The sequence below is a fragment of the Bos indicus x Bos taurus genome, chromosome 1 (genome assembly GCF_003369695.1).
Source record: "Bos indicus x Bos taurus breed Angus x Brahman F1 hybrid chromosome 1, Bos_hybrid_MaternalHap_v2.0, whole genome shotgun sequence".
NCBI classification, from domain to species: domain Eukaryota; kingdom Metazoa; phylum Chordata; class Mammalia; order Artiodactyla; family Bovidae; genus Bos; species Bos indicus x Bos taurus.
The window spans coordinates 64,129,084-64,153,689 of NC_040076.1; the positions used below are offsets into that span (position 1 = coordinate 64,129,084).

Sequence of the window (24,606 nt, forward strand, 5' to 3'; positions counted from 1 at the left end):
GATCGTTTGCTAAGGCAGGCAGAGGGAAGTGTGTTGGGCCTTTGTTCTTATGATCAAGTCATTGATTACCACTAAAATTTACCTATTGTGGCCATTTTGGATAAGATGGTATTGTGTTGTTATTGCATGATCTCTAGTGTCAGTGTCAGAGGCCACCTATTTCTTTCTGAGCCTCAGTTTCTACAACTCTAAAATGGGTTGTAACAGCTCCTATCTCCTTGGCCACTGTGGAAATCACCTTTACACAGTGTTTCTAAATAGTTGCACAGTGCTGGGAATTTTATGCTTCAGGAACTACCCTCAATCAGTAAGGAGCCAGAGCTGTATGGTAAATACTCTGGCTTCCTGGCACTTCAGTGGGACAATTCTGAGTTGTGTTTTGCAGAGTCCTGCAGGGAGACCCCAGTGGGATGAGACTCAAATTGATAGTCTATTCATTTAAATTGTCTTTCATTCTCTGACTTTTTTCCACTCCCTCATGATCCTTTCTGTGTGTGCATGCTAAGTCAGTCATGTCTGACTCTTTGTGACCCCGTGGACTGTAGCCCGCCAGACTCCTCTGTCAATGGGATTATCCCAGCAAGAATACTGGAGTGGGTTGCCATTCCCTTCTCCAGGAGACCTTCCCTATCCAGGGATTGAACCTGTGATTCTTATGTCTCCTGCATTTACAGGCGAGTTCTTTACCACTAGCACCAGCTGGGAAGTCCATGCTTTCGGTGATTTTCTCCCAAATAAGCTACTTGCACTTTACATACTTGTCTCACAGTCTGCTTTTTTGGGTGGAATAGGGAGGGATCCAAGGTAAGGCTGGGAGAGAGTAATATTTACTTCACTCTATCATTGTAAAGGGGCTTCCCAGGTAGCATTAGAGGTAAAGAACCCTCCTGCCAGTGCAGGAGATATAAGAGATGTGGGTTTGATTCCTGTATCAGGAAGATACCTTTGGAGGAGGGCATGGCAACTCACTCCAGTATTTTTGCCTAGAGAATCCCATGGACAGAGGAGCCTGGTGGGCTACAGTCCATGGGATCACAATAAGTTAGACACAACAGAAGCAACTTAGCATGCATGCACACACGTTGTTGTAAGGACTAGAATGTGTGAAGTTGCCCAGCACAAGGCCTGGCACATAGTAGCTACTCAAAACATTACAGCCATTGTTATTACTACATGAGGATAAATATTACTGACATTAACCCTTGCCAAATGGTCGGTGTTAGCAAGTTCATTTCAGAGCCAGAGGAACTGGGTCATGAAGAAGTTAGAGTTCTCTCTACTCAACAGGTTAGGGTTCCCTGGGAAAGGTAGTCCTGAGCTAGTTCTCTCACCTTTGGGTCCTTGTTGGGGGATTCTGATCTGAACAATAAGGGTTGCCCATGTAGGTGTGCAGTGGATCCATAAGAGTTCTTGTGGCTGAGATGACAGGGCCCCTCACATGTCTGTCCTTGCAGGCCTGGACCCCGCTGGACCAGAGTACACCAGAGCCAGCCTGGAGGAGCGTCTGGACCCTGGGGATGCCCTCTTCGTGGAAGCCATCCACACAGATACAGACAGTGAGCTTGGGGGGCGGGGGGGCGAATGAGCACAGGGCAGAGGCTAAGAGGCGGACATTTATCGGAGTGGCCCTAGGAGGAGACTTCTTCCCCTCTGAGTTTCTATTGCAGTGAGGAGTTTATCAGCATGATCTCAAAAGTCTCTTCCAGCCCTATCTTGCTCTGGGACTGAGATGAAATGATTTTATTTTTAGCCAGCATGAGACAGAAGGATTCTCATTTGTGGACCAAAACTGTTTAGTCATGAGTCTCACTCTGATTCAACACTAAGCCGCATCTGAGGTAGTGTTTGGAGGGCACTTCTGCCTGGCAGGCACACGGGAAACTCAGGCTGCTTTTTCAGGGTGAACATGCCTTGCCCCGGGGACACTGGGGCATTCCACTCCTGGGGCAGATGCTCAAGCCTGTCAGAACTTCTATCCTTCCCAGGAGATGAGGCCAGCCCTCAGTCCAGTGAAGAGTGAGAATTGCCGCCTCCAATAATGACAGACACAGGCAAGAACCCCCAATTCTGAATCTATCATAACCAGCAGGCACTCCTCCTCATTTCTGCTGCTGCTGCTGCTAAGTCGCTTCAGTCGTGTCTGACTCTTCGAAACCCCATGGACTGCAGCCCACCAGGCTCCTCCGTCCATGGGATTTTCCAGGCAAGAATACTGGAGTGGGGTGCCATTGCCTTCTCCTCATTTCTACTCAATGTCAAATGCCCACAGAGTCTAGTGCCAGGCCCTGTGCTCAGGGTGTTGGGTACAAGAAAAAATTACATCTGTCTCTGACCACGAGAGTTTGCAATTCAACTGAGAAACAACCATGTCTCATTTGGCTAGAAGCCTTTTTAGCATCCCAAACTCACAGATTCATGATTCTAGAAGAAGTTCATGTAGTCATATAACTCAACCCTCTCTTCCACCTCCATTCCACAGATAAGAAAACAAAGTCCATAGCCCTCTGCTTAGTTATTAAGTTAATTAACCATGTTAATTAGCAATGTTAGCCCTTTATGTTCCTAAATTTGCTAAATAGGTGACCCATTGGTCCCTATTTACTTCTCCTAGGCCTCTCAGTCCCCTTCAAAGTTGTAGCCACTACCTGATATGATAAAAGAAAAAGTTTTTCTTTTTTTGATAAAAAAATAACTTCCATTTATTCAGTTAGTCTTGATTGATCTATGTAGCAGGCACTAAGAATACTGCAATGCACAGGGCACCACATGGAACTTTCAGGCTAATAGGGAAAGCATTTGTTCACTGATTTGTTCAATAAATAAGTATTTGGTACTAACATAGGCTAGGTACCGTAGAGTAGGGAGAAGACAGGTAAAGGCCCTGCCTTAGTGGAGCTTACATACAAGTCAATAGACAAGATAATTCTACCTCGTGATTATGATAATGAGGGATATGGGAGAAGCGTATGTGACTTGGCAGGGGGTGTGGGGTCTACTTCAGATAAGATTATTGAGGAAAATCCGTCCAAGGAGGTGATGTTTGAGGTGAGATTTCATGGATGAGAATGAGCCAGCACTGGAAAGAGCTGGGAGAAGACCATTATAGATGGGGAGGACAGCCAAAATGAAAGCCTTATGGTGGGTGAGGGCGGGAAGGAGAACCATGTAGTTAGCATGCAGTGAGTCATGTGATGAGAAAATGGAGCAGGACCAGACTGGACATGGCAGGGAGTTTACATCTTATTCTCTGATCAATGAGAATAGGGCAGCGATTTGGATTCCTTTAAAAGATGACTCTGCTGGGCAGAGCGTGGACTGGAGGTGGGCAGTAAAGGAAGGCCCTTTGGAAGGTGTTTGCAGTGGTGGCCTGGATGAGGGGGCGATAGTGGCTGAGGCAAAGGTGGTGGGAGTAGAGATGGAGAGAAGCAGAAGGATTCAAAATATATTATGGAGGTACAACTGACCTGACATGATGGGTAAGGAGGCATTCTAGGTCATCACTTAAACCCTGGATAGATGACGTTAAAACAGTAACACACACTCCACTGCTTGCAATTGTGACAAATAATATGACAGAGAAAGTCATGGTTTTTGGCAGCTGAATTGGACTGATTTTGAGGGGTCAGATATCGCCACACTGATGGGATAAAGGCTACTATGTCACAAACTCATCTCTTTGTAGTCAGATTATATTTCTTCTAAGTCATAGAAGCACAAAAGCATGTAAGAGACTGGAAATGTGGTCTCACACATATATATCTGAACTGTTACTTAAAATAGAAACTATTCAACAAGGAAATTTACCAAGCTTATTATAACATTTACTGATTCATAAAAACTTAAGGGATATTTTTCTTGATTTTATTAGGCAAATATGAGTATCTTCTTATGAATTTATTCTTAGCTTCCTTTCAGCATGACAAAACCTCTTAGAAAACCATCTAAGGGCTAGTTAGTTCTGTCATCTTCTAGCATTTAGGAATAAGTGGGCCCCCATTCAGCACAGAGAAGGGGTGGGTGCCCAAGGTCAGACTTCAGACTCTGTGGCCAGTAAACCCTGCTATGGGGACCTGGAAAATGGCCCCTGAAGGAAGAGGGTAACAAGGTTCTGCCTTCTTGCAGATTTGGGCATTCGGATTCCTGTTGGACACGTGGACTACTTCATCAATGGGGGCCAAGACCAGCCTGGCTGTCCCACTTCCATTTATGCAGGTCAGAAAGCCAGAAATACTCAGTGTTTGGCTGCTCCAGAGACTGGACTTTATCAACAGGTTTTGTGTTGAGTCAGCCAGTGTGAGCCACAGGAGTCTTCCTGACAGTGTCCTTTGCTATGTCCCATCAAGCTTACTCAGCACTTATTGAATGGATGTCTATGGAGACAAGGAATTCTAGGGGAAGACTGCCTGAAATTAAAAGACTGCTCCATATTTAGGTTCCCTCCCTATGTCTTAGGCCCTACCATCATCCACCATCCCTCAACCAATAACCTCTCTTCTTCCTGGGCCCCACTTTGTGGCAGAGTCCACACCAGCTACATCCTTTGCAGTGCCGTGTTGTGTCAGAACCAGGCTGATGCACCCAAAGCTAGCTAGCTGAAGGTTCAATTCACTGCACAACCATTTCCCCAAACTAACTAAATTTAAGTTCTCCAAAATTGCTTTCAAGATAATCTTCTTGAATACATTCAATGAATATACATATCTTCTCTTCTAAGTTTTCTCTTCTGGAATGTTCTTTTTGGATGTATTGCTTATGTTCTTAGCATAATTTTAAACAATTTTAAATTTATCAAAAGCTAAGCATTAAGGGTTGTTTAGTCTTCTTATATTCTTCTCATGAATGTAGCTAACCTATCAACATTTCATACAGGAGTTTTGATTTCTGAATACTATGTTTTTAACCTTTTCCTGCTTTACCAAAATTTTATCATTTTAAAGATTCTTTTGACAATCGTGTTGAGTAACCACTAATCCAACTTATCAAATTCACTGATTTTCCAAATCATGTTTCTTTTAATAATTCATAATTTTTTCAGCAATTCTGATCAGATTGGATGGTTTGATTTTAATGGCTTTTGAAAATTTCTTTGCATTTTAGTTGGTCACTTTCAATTTTTTTCTTCATAACACAATTTGAGAAGGGTTTAGTTTGTGTCTTCCAGCTCCCTGTTGTAGCTAGAAGGGGGTTGGCCACGGACAGTGTCCCAACTATGGGGGAAGGGAAAATCCGCACACAGCTCAGGCTTGGTTCTGGTCCCAGTGAGGGGGTCCCAAGGTGAAGGCAGAGTATGAAGACCTTAAATGCTGGAGTTATGGCTCACTATGGACCTCCTAGCCCCAGCAAATTCATTCAGTGTGAATTATCACAAATTTTAAAATAGTCAACAACAACAATAACAAGAAACCAAGTGTTTGTTGTGTTGGGACATTTGGCAGATTCAGTGTGTCAGTCATTGGGTTGGCTTTCATAGATGGACCACGAGCTGCTGCTGACTCCCTCGATTGTCTCTTTATTGGATTGGGTTTAATGAGGTTGAATAAAATTGGTTGTGTGGGTGATGCTGAAGAAGGCAAAAATGTGCAGACCAATATCCATTTTGAGAAGTAGGGTCAGGATCGCCAACTGTTCATATGCTCCCATTTTCCAAAAGAGAATCTGCATGATCATGGAAGAATGGGTCTCTAAGTAAGCAATTTTATTGGTAAATTAAGCTTAGTTAAAAGGAAAAAAAAAGAATCAATTTGAAAAAAATTAAAAACCATGTTCATCAATATTTCAAAAATGTGGCTCTGGGGGATATCCCATGTATTTATAGCCTGTTGGACTATAACGTTCAATAGAGTTACAGTAAGTAGCATGGAGGGAGTTTCCATGTGTCTTGAACTGAAACCTTGGTTGTGTCTTTTGGCCTTGTTCAGGCTACAGTTATCTGATCTGTGATCATATGAGGGCTGTACACCTCTACATCAGCGCCCTGGAGAACTCCTGTCCACTGGTGGCCTTCCCTTGTACAAACTACAAGGACTTCCTTGCTGGACAGTGTCTGGATTGTTTCAACCCTTTTCTTCTTTCCTGTCCAAGAATCGGTAAATGCTCCTCTTTTGACTCCCTCTGACAACTTGGGGAGAGTCCAAGCCTTGACACCTCTTCAAGTCCTGATCTCCCATGGTCAAAAAGTCTTTTCAAGAGGGGTAAAGAAAATTTAAGTAATGTTCAAAATTCAGCTAGAAGGTGTTCTCGCCTTGAAGGTGGCCTTTAGCTTGCTGTGTCCCACCCCCCGCCCTCTGTAGTGCTTCCTGATGCCGTATGCACTCTGTGCACACCCTTCACACACACCGAGACCCTGACCCGCAAGTCCACCTCAGGATGCTCTCCAGAAGCATCAGTGTGGTCCAGACCCCCTGCACCCACTCTTGCACCTGATGCACACCACAGTCTTTGTGCACCATGGTCTTCCGTGCTAGGCCAGCCGTTCTCCAGTTCCTGATAGGCTTGAAATCCAAGTGCTATGGGGAAATCCCTAAGACTGGCACACATTGCCTGCCTTAGAGGTGTGAGGCCACGTGCCAGCTGGAGGGATTCCTAATTGCTGATTGACCTGGACACATTCCTGGAGGATCCAGGCTAGTCTGGAGAGAATGGCTGGGGAAGGCTGAGGGATCCAGCCTCAGCTCACCCTGTGCAGATCATTGTTGTGAATATCCTGGGGTTATCCAGCCTGAAGGGTTCCAGGAAAAACTCCTGGGTAATGTGTGGTTCCTCCCCCTCCTTCACTCTCCCACTTCCCACCCTCCAGCTGCCACTCAGAACTGCAGCAGCCTGCCATTGCTTATATGAATGAAATGAATATCAGCTTGACAAAATGTTAAAGTAGGTGTGGTTTCCCATAATAAAGCAAAACAACATTACTTCCTGCTCATCAGGCATATGTCACTGTTTCCCACGCATGTGATGGACCAGATGGTTAACAACCACTTTACACTCTCTGCTCAGCCTCATCTCCCACGAGATTTTCCCTTTTTCCTAAACACCTCAGGGATGCTAACTACTCATACTTCCAAGAATATTTTTCATGTTTCCTCACCCAATATCCCTTTGCCCAGACTATACTTTCTGCTTGGAAAGCCCTTCTCCAACTTATCAACCATTTTCTTAAGCTCAAACACATCCTGTGCTCCAATGCACAGGATACAAATACCACTAAAAGAACTGTCATATAGATTGTCTTGCAAGTTGGAGACATCATTTCATAATTTCATATACATACCCCTTGGGAGTGGGCCAGATAATCTAAAGAATGTATTTGCTGTCTACTTGTGTGTTTATCCCTGTCTGGATGGAGTTGCTGTATTCCAGGACTCACTACAGTTGTTTGTAGAATGAACGGGTGCATGAATTAATCACTGAAAGGCTGGGTGCCACCGAACCCTGAAATGGCCTCCTCAGGGCCCTGCTGTCTTTGCTTCTTTATCTCCAGGGCTGGTGGAACAAGGTGGTGTCAAGATAGAGCCACTTCCCAAGGAGGTGAAGGTCTACCTGCTGACCACTTCCATGGCTCCGTATTGTGGTGAGTAGGGAGGAACGCCCTGCTCACCTCTGCCAGTTTGCTGACCTGCTGAGTCCAGGGCTCCATCCTGGGCTATGTCCAGCCCAGTGTGGTAGCCAAAGTGGGAGGTGAAGAACAGGGGCAAAAAGATCATGGAAAGTGAGAGGTGGAGGGCAGCATCTCCTGGGCTTAGATAGAACCCAGACTCATCAGAGCCAGCCCAAATCATTGCTCCATGGATAAGAACCTGGGGGCATCTTATCTTTCGGTCAGTATACTGACCTTCATTCCTCCTACCCCACCATGGAATCCTGCCCTCCAGTGTGGGCTCTCCCTCTAGGGTGGTATTTGGGAGAACCTTTTGGGTTTCTTCTTCCTGCACACATTTCCCCCTCCTCATTGCCCACCCAGCGTGTCTCCACTCTAGCAGCCCTCCTACGTCAGGGTTCATGAGGAATACTGAACCTTCACATATATATTTCAACTGTTTACTGTGGCTCCTAACCACTGCATTTCACTGAAGCTAAGATGCCAGTGATCGTGAATGATGACTAACGTGAGAGAAAAGGGTGTCTTAGAATCTATAACATAAATTAAAGGCCGAACCATCCTCCTTCCTATAGTATTTGCATCTTATCTAGGTTGGCTATACTTCCTAATTTTTTTTTTATCCTGGAGTCCTGTCTGCTTTATTGTGTGTTCAGAATAGAAGTATGCTGGTTTGGGTGGGAAATTATATGACCACCCTAATTCTAAATGATTTTTTGATCACTGGTGTCTGGCTGATTGTTGGAGGGATCTTTGTGGCCATACCTTCCTGGTAGAGCCTGAAGTTCAGGCTCTGTGGTCACCCAAACCTGAATTGTTCTCGAATTCTCTGTTTACCTGCTGTGTGGTCAGGAGCAGCAAGTTCCTTAATCTTTCTGAACTTCTACATACTTATGTGGAAAACAGTCCTTATTTCAAAGAATTAATTGTGAGGATAAAATAAAATACATAGTACACAGGCAAACACTGCACAGTGACTGGATTCAGTAAGAATAATTCCCTTCCCTCTGACAATGGGAGAATTTGGAAGCTGAGATGAGAGTGTTTGTAACTTCATTCGAGAGAATTCATGGCTACTTCTTAACAATAAAGTGGGTCAGCTGTGGGCTTTTCACATCCATCCTCTCCTCTGACAACCCAGCCCCGAACAGTTGTATGCCCAAGGCTCCATGGGAGGGTGAAGAAGTCAGGATTCAACTCCGGTCTTCTGACTTCAAAATCTTTACCCTTTCCACGCCATCATCGCTTGCCTCCACCACTCATATCTCTGACCCCTCTTCCGAGAACCTGCTCTTTCCAGTCGTCTTTCTCAGTTACTCTTGGGTCCTTGCCGCTGCTCAGAGGTCAGCCTGAGGCAGGATGCTTTGTCTGGGTCAGAGGCAGGGCTGCAGGGACCCGACTTCCCATTTCTACTTCCAGCTCCAGGGCAGCTTTGTGGTGCCGCCTCCCTGTCTAGACAGCCAGGGAGCCTGAGGCACACCTGAAGGTTGAAGGCATTTTTAGATCCCTGCTGAGGGGAATTCACTGAACCAGACTTTTTCTGTTTCATATTTGTTGTGAGATCCCCTCCCCATTGCCCCAGAAGTATGGTTATGTCTGTTCAAAGACCTCAGAGGGGCCTGCATCCTCTGAGCCTTCCATTCTGAGCATCAGAGTTGGGCCTCTCCTCTCCTGGTGGGAGGGTATGGGTCGCCCACCTGGTACCATCCATCTCATCCACTCCCAGGTCTCTGTGGCACCGAGCTCCCACTCCCCAGCACTCTGACCTGCCTCAGCCTCAGCACTGCTCACTAGGACAGCTGTCACCCTTGGCTTCTGCCAGGCAGGTGCCAGCATGGACAGAGAATCTGCTCCCAAAAAATCATTTTTCCAAAAATACTATTTTCCTCTTGTAGAGCAATGTTTCACCCAAAGTGTTTTCTCTCCATCACCCCGTTCCTCACAGTGTACTGTGAGGTGATGTTGGGGGTTACTGATTGCACATGAAGGAAGTGAGGCACAGAGAGGTTTGGTGACTTAGGCAAGACAACACAACTGGTGAGCGGCAGGGCCTCAGCTTGGATCCAGTTCTCCTGGCAAACCATCCAGGGCTTGTGTGCTGTTGCCCTTGTCACGCCCAGAGCAGGTAGGAATTTCACTACCAGTTCCCATCCACCAATGTTAGCAGACCTGGCCCTCCTAGGGCTTCCAGAGTAATCAGAGAAGAGATAAGCAGAACCTTAGGAAACTGTCTGGATCACTGATTATCTGCTGGTAAAGTGATATATCCAACTCAGCACAGAGAATTAGATTCCTAGAGCTATGTAAGGTAGACTTTTTTTTTTTTCCACATTGTGATTATCCACTCCTGTTCAGCCCTTGCCCGTCAACATAACACACTGCATCCACAGTAAACAACCAAGAAAGAGAGAGGGGGGGGGCGTGGCAGCTGATGTTCTCCTCTGTGGAGGGGCAGAGTGCAGTGCTCTCCTGTCTTCTTGTGGGTTCTTGGCAGGAGTCCAGTTGCTAACCCCATGAGCCTATATGGATCACATCATTACTTCAACTTGGGCTGTCTCCCTAAATCCACTTAGTCCCTCCTCCCAATATTCACCCATAAAACAAAACAAATGAAAAAGTACAGGTAGGAGAGAGGTGAAGGACTACCTCTCTGGCTATGTCCCAACCACCAAAGGAGTCTGTGAAAATGCTCAGAGACCAAAGTCAGAGCCAGGTGCCGCCAGATGGGCTTACCCTATTGAGGAAGGGCTAGGGTGTTGGGGAAGCTGCAATCCTTCTTAACCTCTCTTGACAGAGGGACCGCAGACCAGGGGTATCACCATGAACCAGGCTGCTCACCCAGTCTGTGCAGACAATACCAGCTTTGAGAGCCCCAGTTTCAGTGCTGCCCAGGAGGGAGGAGATGCCACACAGGACCCCAGCCACCACACAGAGGGCCACAGTTGTCTCCTGCACACATGGTGTATTTCCTGACACTGTGCGCGTGCTAGCGGGGAGGGGCGTTGCTATATTTTATGAGTTAATTATTTAGTATAAGATAGACACTGGTTTTCAGAATCACACCATCAGGATAATGTTGCCAAACAGAGAGGAGAAGCACATTCTAGGAGTACAAGTAATAATAAAAACTATCACATATTGAATGATTCCTAGGCACTGACACTGTCTAAGGACTTTATATGTATTAACTCATTTAATTCTCATTCAGAACTATGAGGTATGTAATTTTGTTATCCCAATTTACACTTGGCAACAGAGGATGATATAGTTAAGATAGCATCACCGACTCAAAGGACAAGAATTTGAGCAAACTCCAGGAGATTGAAGGACAGGGAAGCCTGGTGTGCTACAGTCCATGGGGTCTCAAAGAGTAGAACACAGCTGAGCTGCTGAACACAATTTAGGCTTGAGGAAGCAGAGAACCTGTGATTGACTGTGCCCAGTCACACAGCTGCTAAGTGTTAGAGTGAGATTTCTAACTGCTGTGCTGCTCTCTGGGATTTTTTATGCATTGCACCCACCGACATCTGGCCCTGTTGTCTGCTCTGCTTTGGTTTCCCAGTGCATCACAGCCTCGTGGAGTTTCACTTGCAGGAGCCAAGAAACAAGGACACCTGCATCACGGTCACTTTCCTTAGCAGCAGTGTCACCTCCTCGGTCAAGATCACCATGTACGTAAGTGTCCCGCGTGGCTGGTTTCTCTCCTATTTACATACATGCACAGACATCCCAGGACATGCTCTGTGTGGTCACTGATGGGTGGGTGGAGCCAACTGGGCCAGGGGTGGGGGTGAGGGTGGCACGTACCACAGATGGACCCACAGACACATGCCAGGCAACTGTTCCAGGTTCAGGATGAGTATTGGGCCCAAGCAGAGTGTATTCAGACAATAGCAGGCAGGCAGCAGTAAGGGGACATCCCAACAGAGGGGTGAGAATGTGGGGACTAGGCCCCTGACAGGACATTGTGTCAGGAATTCAGGCAGGGGCATCAGAGATGCCAGCAAGTAGGAGGACCTTGGCCACTGGCCCAGGCAGGGCTGGTGAGAACCTGGGAAGCCCCTACTCCTGGGCGGAGGGATGGGGGAGTGAGGAGGGGGGCTATCAGAGTGAGTTACTAGAGCAGACTCCCAAGCAGAGGGTAACTTAGCCAGGGAGTGCCAGGTGAGGGCCAGCGGGGTTGATGCCCAGTGGTGCCAGTCCCTGGAACTGGGGCTGATTTCCTTCCTTTTGTGGAGTCACACTTGAGCCAAGCAGCTGGTGGGACCAGGCTTGAGGCGAGAGGGTGGAGAGCCTCAACTGTAGGGAGCTGCAATCCTGGCTGCTGCTGCTGCTACTAAGTCGCTTCAGTCATGTCCAACTCTGTAAGACCCCATAGACGGCAGCCCACTAGGCTCCTCTGTCCCTGGGATTCTCCAGGTAAGAACACTGAAGTGGGTTGCAATTTCCTTCTCCAATGGATGAAAGTGAAAAGTGAAAGTGAAGTCGCTCAGTCATGCCTGACCCTTAGCGACCCCATGGGCTGCAGCCTAACCAGGCTCCTCCGTCCATGGGATTTTCCAGGCAAGAGTAGGGGACAGCACCTCAGCCATGGTGCTTTTTTCTTTAAAAAGCCATTGATTAGTTACTCACAAGCGGCAGGAGGCAGACTAACCATATACATCTCTGCCTCAGTCAGGGTTCAGTCTGGAAACTAGAGCCCAAGCCAGGCAGTCCAACAGAAGGAATTTAACACAGGGAGCTAATTACAAATATGTTGGGAGAACTGAAGATCCAACAGAGGATGGGGAAGCAATGCAGAGCTCAGCAATAGGAGTCACTCCCACTCCAGGGCTACAGGGACAAAGCCAGGTGGTGTTGGGAGAACCGAGTAGGGATCGGGGGTGGGAAGGGTAAGTGATTGGCAGGAGCTCAGATTCACTGCCTGAAGCAGCCTCCCACTCATGCCTGGGAGCCTGAGGAAGGTAGCTTCCAGCAGGAGGGGTGCAGTGCAAACAGGGGTGTGATCAGTGCCCATACATGCAAATGCACAATTGTCAGCCGTGACAGGGGCTATGAGAACAAAGAAGATAGAGCCTGGCTAAGTGTGGAGAAATAATGTTTGAGTAGAGTTCTGAAGGGTTTGCAGGATCCTTCCCCCAAGACCATGGGTTCGTGAGATGTGACCCTGGGAGCAGTGGTATCAGGCATGGGGACAAAAGGCTGGGGAGGGGGGTGTTAGTCAGGGCCAGACCGTGCCACCCCTGGAGGACAGGAGAGGGACTTGGGGTTTTATCCTGAGAGCAGTTTGGAGAGCTGCTGGAAATTTTAAACAGGAGAGTGACAGGATCAGATCTGGGTTTGGAAACACTTCTCGGGCTTCAGGGATGCACATTAACTGTGCTGTCAGGGAAGATGAGTTTCCTCTTGGAGGAGTGCACGTCTGGGCTACCAAACACTCTGCCACCAGGCAGGGTTCCAACTCTCCCAGGCCACACAGCACAAGACAGAGGGCAGTCAGGACCCCACATAGCCCTGGGGTGCCCACGGAAGCCTTGCAGATGATAGCTGAGTAATTTTCATTAGATCAGTTCAAGATCATGTTAACTTCTACAAGTATGTTTCTACCACCTCTCCAACCCACCTCTCTGTTGGGTAGATGAGCCAATACTTGCAGGAAATCATGATAATGACTCTGGCTGATTGTTAGACTTACCTGGAGAGCTTTAAAGACTGCTGATAGCAAGCCCCGCCCCAGGCCAGTCACAGTAGAATCTCCAGGCATGGCCTCACCTCCTACACTTTGAGAAGCTTCCTGAGTAATTGGAATGGATATCCCAAGATTTCTTCTTCTTCTCCCCAAAGAGACTTGCATTACTGTTTTGAAGAATATGATTACTTCAGTTCCTTGGGTTTTGTTTCTTCTTGCAGAACAGAAATTGAAAAGAAGGGAAGGGGGTTTATGTGTGGTCTTTCCCCTACTTTTTATAAATTTGTGAAACCCCAAGATTTCCTTCCAATTAGAAAATGGACCCAGGTCAAGTCCCCAGGCCACCACTCACAGTGTCCTTTATAGTCCTTCTAGTTTCCAAGCTTTCCATCCAAGCAGCCTCTTAAAGTGAACAGTTTTGTTATTTTTCCTCTGAAATAAACACTTTTGAAATCAAAAGAAAAAAAAATGGAATAGCTTTTATACAAAGTTTTATGGGATCTTCCTCAAAAGGAGAAAACAAACTATATGACTAACCCTGGGTTAGAAAGTACACACAGAAGACATTTCCTCAGCACACAGAGGCCAGAAAGGAAAGGGAAACCATGCTCGGCTTAGACAACACCCGATGGCATTCTGAGGGCAGAGCAGCACCCTCGGGAGCTCCCTCTTTCTCACGGTCCCTCTTTCTGAGCCCAGAGGAGCCTGCCCCTGAGGGGCAGCTCAGGGCAGGGCACAGGGAGCAGGGGCTGAGGCTCAGACCTAGGGCTGGGTGACACCAAAGCCGCAGCCGGAAGGAGACCACACCTGGACTCCACCCCAGCTCTGATCAGCTTCAAGGCCTATTACTCTTGGCTGGAAGATCCCATGGACAGAGGAGCGTGGTTGGCTACAGTCCACGGGGTCGCAGAGTCGGACATGACTGAGCGACTTTACTTTCACACTTTCACACATTCATACTCAGTCTGAATAGAGAGAGTAGTCTTCACACAAAATTCTTGGAACTCAACATCCTAGAAGAGACCTCTGCTTCCAGCTAGATGGACCCGAGAGTAAATATCTTCACTAATCTGAATTTAGATCATCACTAACTAGGACCCTTACCCTGATGTGTAAATCCAGGACCTATTGCTTTGCTGCAGGGTCCACCTGTTTACTTTCCAAAAACAACACCTATTTTTTGCTTCATGTTCAAAGCTGTGGGTTGTGGGCGAGATGCTGGTAAGGATGATGCAGAGGACTGTGTGCCCACCTCCCAGGAACTAACTGACCAGGCTACCCACAGAGCCCATGGGAGCCAAGGGGAAGCCAAGGTCAAACATGTGACAGTAAGTTACTTTCCCTTTCCCTTCCAGACCTAGACACCAGCGTGTTGGGAAAGGAGTCCTAGCTCACCCCAGCCCTCAGTGCCAGATAAACCAGGTGAAACTCAAGCTTCAGGCTTCCCACCGGGTTTGGAAAAAAGACCAGACGACCATCATCGGGAGGTTCTGCACTGCTCCTCTTCCTGTCAATGACAAGTAAGCCCCAGATCCACCCCACCCCAAACACAGCCACCAGGACCAAGGCTGACCTCAGATGTGACACTTGTTGAGGTGCAGTTTTATCATGAGGGTAAGCTTCCTTGATGGGGAGATGACAGACACCCAGGGTGTCCTGAACCTCCTGCAGGGCCATCTTGGGTTGGGATGCTAAGAAGCCAAAGAGGGTGGACTTTAATTCCCCATTCCCACTTTAATATAAGAAACTCCATTTTATCTATATGTTTTATGTATCTGTTCTATTTAGTTTCTCTGTAAAATTTTTTTGAAACAAAGATTGCTCATTGCATATTTCCTCTTCTTCAGCCTCTGCTGGTCACAGTCATGGGTGTGAATCTGGAATTCCTATCCCCTTTGCACCACCTCTAGCAGGCATTTGGAGTATGTCTTACCACACCTGGCCCTTGGAGGACAGGCGTGGACTCCTGTAGTAATCGTCCCATAGATGATTGTAGCTCTGACACCAGTGAAACACAAGGTCTCACAATTCTGAACCTTCTCTCCCGACCAGCCAGGAACCTGCCCTGAGCACACACCCTCTTGTTTCTCTTCTCTTGCAGCAAAAAGATGGTCTGCTTACCTGAGCCAGTGAACTTACAAGCAAGTGAGACTGTGTCTCATGACCTGAAAATAACCTGTATATAGTATATGGGCAGGATACAGCCCCCTGGATTGGGAGTGGGGGATGATGGGCATTCAACTTATTCTAAACCATTTAAGACTAAGAAAGAATGCAGAAGTCTTGTTTACTTTCTCCATAAATAGCCACCTTAGAGGGGAGAGAGGGGGCTCATTTTACAGAGCCTTATCTCCATTGTCAGTTGAAAGAGTTTTACAAAGATACCATTTCAACCTTCCTATTCATGCTTAACTGCAATTGCCCCATATGCTTGGACAACTGTACCTAGGATTCAGTAGAAACATATACAGGAGAAATACTTTCTTTTTTTTTCAAATAAAACTATGGAATATCTGAATCATTCAATTGTTTTATTGGAATTAAATTCTGTTATGTACAAAACTGTGATTTACAATCTACATGATTGGAGAAAACATTAGATGCTGAATACTCTGCATTAAAATAGCAACTGAAAAGAAGTACTTGGTATAAGAGAGGGAATGGAGGATGGGGAGGAAGATGACACCATTCACCATCCCTTACCATTGCCTTCTCTGAGTATCTGGGAGGTTTCGGTAGCTCAGAGCAATCTTTGGGGAATATAGGCGGATTTTCTTTGGGTCAGTGTTTCTAAAACTTTGATCTTTATAAATAACCTCGTATCAAGCCATAGGCCAACAAGAAACAGATGGTACACTCAAATTGTGTAGTTTGAGAATTTATTAAGAGGACTCTTTACAAAGGTGTTGGCAGGAAGTGAGGAAATCACGAGGGACAGTGCAAGTTCTGTGGGGCTGGGGGCAGTGGGAGCTGCTGTGCTCTGTCTGAAGAGGCCAGAGGAGGAAGCACCAGAGTCTGGAGACAGACAGATCTGCAGGACCTCTGGTCAAGGGTCAGTGAGGGGGCAGCAATCCTGCAGAGAGGGAACCGAGTAAACAGATTCTCCATCCTCAGTCTTCTTTCTTCCCTCATTCTCCTGTTGGTGCGCCCACTGAGTGACTCCAGCCAGAAGCTGGAAGGCAAGAGGCGCGTTGATGTGGGGTATAAAACCGAGCAGAGAAGGTGGGAATGGCTGGGATGGCCGTGGGAACAGAGAGACATGGCGCACACCTTCACTACCTTCTCCATAGCCAGGTACTCCTGGATCCCTCTGCACTGAATGGTTTTGCCTGTGTTGTGTGTGTGCTCAGTCGCTCCAGTCGTGTCCAACTCTTTGAGTCCCCCTGGACTGTAGCCCCCCAGGCTCCTTTGTCCATGGGATTCTCCAGGCAAGAATACCGGCGTGGGAGGAGCAGGGGATCTTCCCAACTCAGGGATGGGAACTGCACTTCCTGCAGCTCCTGCACTGGCAGGCGGATTCTTAACCACTGAGCCACCTGGGTTTGGCTTAAGTCTTAACAACAATTTTGACCATTTTTAAGTGTATAATTTAAGTAGTATTAAGCACATCCTCATTGTTGTGCAGCCATTACTACTATCCATCTCCAGAAATTTTTCATCATCCAGGACTGAAACTTTGTCCCCATTAACCAACAACTCCCCATTTGCCGCTCCCCTCAAATGCTGGTAACCACCATTCTAATGTTTGTCTCTATGAATTCTACTCTTCTAGAATACCTGATGCAATCATACACTGTTTATGCCTTTGTATCTGGCCTGTTTTACTTATGTTTCCATGGTTCATCCATATTGCAGCATGTGTCAGAATTTCCTTCCTTCTCAAGGGTGAATAATATTTTATTGTGTGTATAAACCACATTTTGTTTATTGTTTCATCCATCAGTGGACACTTGGATTGCTTCCACCTTTTGGCTATTGTGAATAATGCTGCGAAGAATATGGGCATACATATAGTGTTTGAGACAAAAAAAAACCACAAAAACCCTAAGTAAACGGGCTTTGAAAGGAAACTGCTGACTTGCCAATTCACTCTCCACAATAGAGGCTGGGCAAATGATGCAAGCAGCAGGCTGCAGCTGCATCCGGGCTGAGTCACCCAGGTCATCAGGAGGGAGCGCTTCAGTCCTTGTCCAAAGCCCAGGTGACACAGTGTGAACGCTCACAGACACACTCTGCTTTCAGCACTGTCCACCCCAGTCAGTAGAACAACTTGAAAAATCTTCTTCAATATATGGACTTAAGAGGTTTTATTTCCCCCTCAAAACCCAAACCCTTCTTTCCTTTTATCCTTCCCTTTTTTAACTCCACCCAGGTTCCCAGCAAGAACCTCCCTAGAGGAAAGGGTGGAGGCAGAAAGCAGAGCAAACGCCAGTGTGACTGAATGGAAAGCTGAATTTAGGGACTGTCCCGAATGCCCTGTGCTGAACCTAGAAATGTAAAGGCCAGAAGTGATCGCAGGGAACTTGATTTCTAATTTTAAAAAGGTTTTACAAGACTATCCTTTTTTGCATATGTATTAAATAAGGTTTTAGGGAGGGGGAAAAAAAAAACCTCCCTAGAGACAGACCTACCCTGAACTGAATGAGGCTGTATTTCCTGTTCTCTTACTTTAAAGCACTGTTAGACTCTCACATTTTATTTTGCTCCCCATTAGAAACTAGATCATTACCATACATGGAAAGCCAGTTTCCCTTATAAAAATAAATACGAGAACATAACAGTGTTTAAAAACTCCAACTAGCTCCTGTGGCTTGCTGAAGGCTCTATGCCCCAGGCCTGCTTTATTCTTATTAAAAAGAAAAAATTAGCAAGTGTGAGAGAAATGTCAAAAACTTATCAACACCAAACAGAGACTTTCTTCTGTGCATATGATCAGTGGACTGAAAGAAATTTAGAGCCTGACTAGCAAATTCACCATGAGATCTGATGTTATTTAATGGTGGGTCTACGTGCTACACTGCCTATGCTCTAGGAAACCTGCCTTCACGTCTGTGGGATGTGTGTGGAGTTAAGAAAAGGGGAGAGGTAACAGAACTTGCCTGATGGCAGGGCAAAGGCAGAGTGTGGGTCTCTCATTCACACCCATGTCACCCCCAACTCCCGCTGAGATGGGGTTTCATGAACAGAGACTGTTGTTGTTCAGTTGCTAAGTAGGATCCAACTCTGTGACCCCGTGAACTACAGCATGCTGGGCTTCCCTGTCTTTCACTGTCTCCCAGAGTTTGTTCAAATTCATGTCCATTGAGTCAGTGATGCTATCTAACCATTTTATCCTCTTTCGCCCCCTTCTCCTTTTGCCTTGAATCTTTCCCAGCATTGGGGTCTTTTCCAATGAATCGGCTCTTCGAATCAGATGCCCAAAGTATTGGAGTTTCAGCTTCAGCATCAGTCCTTCCAATGGATATTCAGGGTTGATTTCATTTAGGATGGGCTGGTTTGATCTCCTAGCAGTCCAAGGGATTCTCAAGCATCTTCTCCAACACCACAGTTCAAAAGCATCAATTCTTGGCACTCAGCCTTCTTTATGGTACAACTCTCACATCCATACTTGACCACTGGAAAAACCATAGCTTTGATTATACAGACCTTTATAGGCAAAGTGACGTCTCTTTAATTCAGGAATCGGCCCCTATACTTATGTGACACTAAAAACATTAATTCTGGAGGCTTCTTCTCTCTGGCTACTATTCTGAGTATGTTCAGTTTGTACTGCAGTCCCCAGAGTGGGCTCCATTTACTAGGCTTCTTCCCCCCACGGTACACCAGAGGCACGTGGCTCATTTGTTCTTTGTTAATCCTCCATTGCGTCACCCAAGAGTTGCTTTAGGGTTACCTATAGTTCTTCAGAGTTTAAAAATCGGTATTGATCCAGATTGCTTGCTTTCTTGTGGAGTTAATTTTTTGAACCTGAATGAACTTTCCATGTAACGCAATTCCTTCACATATTATTATTGTAGTCTCTCCAACCCATCAGAAATTTTTCACATCCTAATCTTAAGGAATACTTAGTGCTCCCTCTAAGCTTTATGTCATTTAAATCTATATCTATATGTAGATATATATGACTTTTTTGTAGACTCCTCTTCTATATCTATAGATAAGAACTTGAAAGGAGGCCAAGGGTAGAGACCTACTTCTGTGTTAGTTGCTCATTTGTCTCTAATTCTTTGCGACCCCATGGACTGTAGCTCCCCAGGCTCACCTGTCCATGGAATTCTCCAGGCAAGAATACTGGAGTGGGTTGCCATTCCTTTCTCCAGGAGATCTTCCCAACCCAGGGTTCAAACTCAGGTCTCCTTCATTGCAGGCAGATCCTTTACCAACTGAACCACCAGGGAAGCAGAGATAACAAATTGAAATCAACAAATTGATTTATCTTAATCAAATGTAATTAAGATCAATCAATACTCTGGACTTTTGTATATATTTCTAACTCATGTTTACCTTGGTACTTACATATTATGAGAAAAGTTTCAATTCTTTATATATACAACAATACCCTGATTAAAATATGATTAATTTAACTTTAGCATGACTTAATTCCTGGAAATGCAGGCTCCTAATAATTGCTATTTTATTATCTAAATACATCCCAGCAAACTTTTTAGTGAATTATTCTTTGCTGGGAATCAACATCAAACTTCCTGATCTCTAATTTTAGAGTCTCTGCTTTCTGGTTACTGGAGAGAATATATGTACCCACCATCTTCTAACCTTCTCTTTGGGATTATCTAGTGATCACTGAATAAAGACCCCAGTTACCCAGTGAAGTCTTTCTAAAGCAAGATTATAATTCAAGGTCTGAATACTGTGGTTGATTTAAAGCAGTTGAGTGATTTCTTTTCAACCTTGGTCTCCCTGTTACGTTCACCCCAAACCAATACATGTTCATTTTGACAAGTCAGATTGTAGACACACTTTATGGTTTCCATGACCCCAAGGTAATGAGTGTCAATAGCTTGATGTATGTCTTATATATCTTTCCACATCAATACAAATATATACACACATGATTATTGGACTTTTTTTGTTTGGGTTTTTTTTTTTTTAAACAAAAATGAAATCATAGCACACACTATATTCTGTAATTTTCCTTTGTTATTCACAATATATCATGAATATTCCTCCTGGGCCATACACAGACTTAATTTATTCCCTGAATATATACATTCCAGAGCATGGTCATACCATAATTTAGCCAGCCACTTTCTTGGGATGAATATTAAGGCTGTTTCCAGTTTTCTTCAATTACAAATGATGCTGCAATAAGTATTTTGTAAATTTATTTCTATATTTCTTTGGTGAGAATAGCTGGGTCAACAGATACAGCAAAAGTTTAGTAGTGCTGGATTACTTTCCAAAAATGTCATATCAATTTACATACATTCTGACAATGGTTGAAAGAAATAGTTTCTTTTCAACTACTTATTCAAGTAATTGCTTCACCTAAGATCAGTAACCCAAATTTCTCCTCTGGAGTTACCACATGGTATTCAACACTTTCCAAGTTGGCCAACCAGTTGGCCATCCATGAAACTGGAATAATGCTCTTTCCTTCAGAAGAATAGGGGCCTGAAATTTTATTACCTTTTAAAAATGACATTCATTTAGACACAGTAGTCCTCAGAGCAGTGAAATTTCCTATAGGTGAGCTGTGATGAACTTTTAAAAATGAAGGCTATTGTTTTTATGATTATAAAATTCAACTAATTTAAAAAAATATTTATTTGGCTGTGCTAGGTCTTAGGTACATGGGATCTTTGATCTTCAATGCAGCATACGGGATCTACTTCTCTGACCAAGGCTTTGCATTGGGAACATGGAGTCTTAGTCACTGGACCACCAGGGAAGTCCCAAAATTCAACTAATATTAAAAGTTATGAAAGAGAAAGTGAAAAGCTAAAACTTCCTGAGCATTTAGCATTCTAATCCCTTTATATAAATTATCTTATATAATCCTCCCAACAATTGTATGTATTACTTCATTTTACATATAAGAAAACTGAGGGACAGGAAAATTAAACAACTTGTCCATGGTTAGACAACTAGGTTCAGGGTTCACACCAAGCTGTCTGTCATCTGGGCTCTAACCACCACATTATACGGTTGTGCATATAAACTTGCTCAGTTGGTTTCTAGAACTTAGATGTCTTAACCAATGTCTCCAAAGAAAGATCTCCTCAGTCTGGCCCCATTCTAACTAAAATTACTTGCCATTCCCCCGAGTGTGCTTAAGCCAGTATCCCCTAAAAGATACTGTGGACAATGCCTTCTCCAAGCCTTTGCAGCTGCTGCTACCTCCATTCAGACTCTGCCAGTCGTTCTGGGTCCACTTCCAGCTCTCTCCTCTGGGAAGCCCGGCCACTCACAGGTCATTACAGTTGGTATCTGTGCAGCCTTGCAATGGTGGTGAATAGCTTATTCCATGTTGATCAGGCTATGTTTTCTCTTTCTCTGTGTCTTCCACATCGTAAGCATGCAATAAAAGCTCTTTTAATTAAAGATAATGCTCTAAGGATATACACAAAGAGAGAGGATAAGGCACAGAGAGGCTTGACTCTAAAGGTTGGTGTCTTTTCATAAGTTTTAGGAATGGCCTTCATTTATTCAACTTGTTTTAAAATTTCACCTGCCATTGTTACACTTTAACCTTTAAAAATCTCTGCAGAGGAAAGCTCTGGTTGTGCATATAAATATAAATACAACTCTTCCCAAATTGCTGCATTCTCATCCAGTCCTTGATTTCCTTGTTGAGTGTTTGGGGAATACATGGGGAAACAGTGGAAACAGCATCAGACTTTATTTTTTGGGGCTCCAAAATCTCTGCAGATGGTGACTGCAGCCATGAAATTAAAAGATGCTTACTCCTTGGAAGGAAAGTTATGACCAACCTAGACAGCATATTCAAAAGCAGAGACATTACTTTGCCAACAAAGCTTCGTCTAGTCAAGGCTATGGTTTTTCCTGTGGTCATGTATGGATGTCAGAGTTGGACTGTGAAGAAGGCTGAGCACCGAAGAATTGATGCTTTTGAACTGTGGTGTTGGAGAAGACTCCTGAGAGTCCCTTGGACTGCAAGAAGATCCAACCAGTCCATTCTGAAGGAGATCAGCCCTGGGATTTCTTTGGAAGGAATGATGTTAAAGCTGAAACTCCAGTTCTTTGGCCACCTCATGTGAAGAGTTGACTCATTGGAAAAGACTCTGATGCTGGGAGGGATTGGGGGCAGGAGGAGAAGGGGACGACAGAGGATGAGATGGCTGGATGGCATCACTGATTCGATGGACATGAGTCTGGGTGAACTCCAGGAGTTGGTGATGGACAGGGAGGCCTGGCGTGCTGCGATTCATGGGGTCGCAAAGAGTCAGTCGGAGACGACTGAGCGACTGAACTGAACTGAAATGAACTGAAGTGACATTCTGAAAGTGACGTACTGCTTTCCCTAGCCTTAAACACACCTCTGACCTCACTTTTGAGCACACCCAAGCTCAGTGGTGATCATCTCAGTCCTGCCTCTTCTCCAGAAGAGATGGCTTCCTCCTTCTAGAGGAGAGTTTAGAGGTGATGGGAACATTGCTGTACCTGAGTCTTTCCATGCCTGTTTGAAGGCCTTAAAATCCTCCCTGATCCTCAGTATTTACCCTCTTATTTATGAAACCATACTGTTTAATTTTTGTGGCCATTCAGTATATTGACAGCAACCCAAACTCAATTCATGCAAAATCAAATCAACATCTCCCCCAAAGTTATTCTTCCTCTCCTTAGTGTAATAGCCACCACCATCATCCAATCTCCAGGCTTGAGGCCTGAGTCATCTTTGACTCAGAACATCATAGCACTTGCTAAAATTAAAAAAAAAAAAAAATCTGTTTCTTAAAAAATTGTCTGTTATCTGTCCCCTCCTGTCTGTTCCCTCAGATATGTGGTAAGACCCTGGATCTGACACCAAACTCAAACTAGTCTCTTTTCCCCCAGCTTCTTTCTCCTCTAGTCCATTCTATTTACCTGGGCCAGATAACCCTACAAACTCTTTTTAAACTTACCAGTCTCCTGCTCCATAATTTTCACTGATGTCCTTAGAATAAGGGCTTCATGGCTTCCCTGGTGGCTAGAGGTTAAAGCATCTGCCTGGAATACGGGAGACCCTGGTTCAATCCCTGGGTCGGGAAAACCCCCTGGAGAAGGAAATGGCAACCCACTCTAGTACTCTTGCCTGGAGAATCCCATGGAGGGAAGAGCCTGGTAGGCTACCGTCCATGGGGTCGCAGAGTCGGATACGACTGAGCGACTTCACATTTCACTTTCACTTAACTTCTTAACCTAGACTTCTGGAACTTTGTGGCTAAATTCTTACCTCTTTTCCTTGATTTCTTTCTTACTCTTTAGCAAAAGAAATCCTTAGCCCCTGATGAGTTGATTCACTATAATTATTATTATTATGTTCTTTAAATAACCTTTCACATTAGTCATCAAGCCACAGAGTGTCAGAGGAGGAAACCAAGATCCAAAAAGATTAAGGGAATTTCCCAAAGCTGTTAGCCACTAAATGGCTCTTCATTACATGTGAGTGTGAGCTTTAATAACATTTTGAAGATAAACAAGGGACAGTGTTTATCCGGAAGTAAATCCTTGCTGCTGCCTTGAAGCTGTGGATCTCTAACATTTATCCAGGCCTAAGCCAGTACAGATTCTTAGTTTAGACAGAGCTGGAAGGTGGAGAGGTGGGAAGAAATCTAGGTAAATACCCTATGAAGAGCAGCCTCATATATGGCACCCCTCTTCAAGGCACTGGGATCAGACTGACTTAACTAGAAACATCCCTTCTCTCTTGCAATCACCAGGCCTCTCAACTTTAAAACTCCCACAGTGTTCACTCAGCCCTCCTGGTTTGGGCTTGAAACTGAAACTACACAACTTCAGGATTACTTCCTTTGACTCTCAACCCAACCTTCAATTCAGAAGTTACCCTCTGCTGTATTTCGTACAGCAGTTTCACTGGAGAGTACAGTGAAATGGGTAAAACTGGAGACAAATAATCATAAAACCAGAATATTCACTCATTCAGCAAACGTTTACTATAAGCCAATGATGTACCATGTATCAGGCACCATTCTGAAGGCAATCTTCTTCTTAAGAACTACAACATAACTGAATGCTTACTATGTCCCAGGCATGTTTAAGTATATAAAACTCTTACAACAAACATATGATATAGGTTCTTTTTTTTTTTTTGTACTATTTAACATATGAACAAGGTAAGGGG

The 24,606-nt window shown here is 45.0% G+C and overlaps 1 protein-coding gene and 1 long non-coding RNA gene across 7 annotated transcripts in view; one reads left to right on the forward strand and one right to left on the reverse strand.

Annotated features, from left to right (window-relative positions):
- The window catches only part of PLA1A (phospholipase A1 member A), a 49,241-nt gene that overhangs the window by 14,522 nt on the left and 10,113 nt on the right, over nt 1-24,606 (forward strand). For 3 of the 6 annotated variants that reach the window (XM_027527883.1, XM_027528232.1, XM_027528318.1), the window contains 7 exons: nt 1,455-1,556; nt 4,123-4,212; nt 5,919-6,086; nt 7,478-7,567; nt 11,157-11,265; nt 14,639-14,803; nt 15,385-15,809. In XM_027527883.1, the coding sequence (XP_027383684.1) occupies nt 1,455-1,556; nt 4,123-4,212; nt 5,919-6,086; nt 7,478-7,567; nt 11,157-11,265; nt 14,639-14,803; nt 15,385-15,469 (809 nt within the window). In that variant the 3' untranslated portion in view covers nt 15,470-15,809. Of the gene's footprint in view, nt 1-1,454; nt 1,557-4,122; nt 4,213-5,918; nt 6,087-7,477; nt 7,568-11,156; nt 11,270-14,638; nt 14,804-15,384; nt 15,810-24,606 lie in introns of those variants that run through there. The other 3 variants (XM_027528145.1, XM_027527980.1, XM_027528060.1) reach the window with 3 other exon arrangements.
- On the reverse strand, nt 16,146-19,588 carry LOC113884293. The gene is made up of 2 exons (XR_003508841.1): nt 19,546-19,588; nt 16,146-16,455 (listed from the first exon to the last, which is right to left on the reverse strand). It is a non-coding gene; the product is annotated as an uncharacterized LOC113884293 (long non-coding RNA).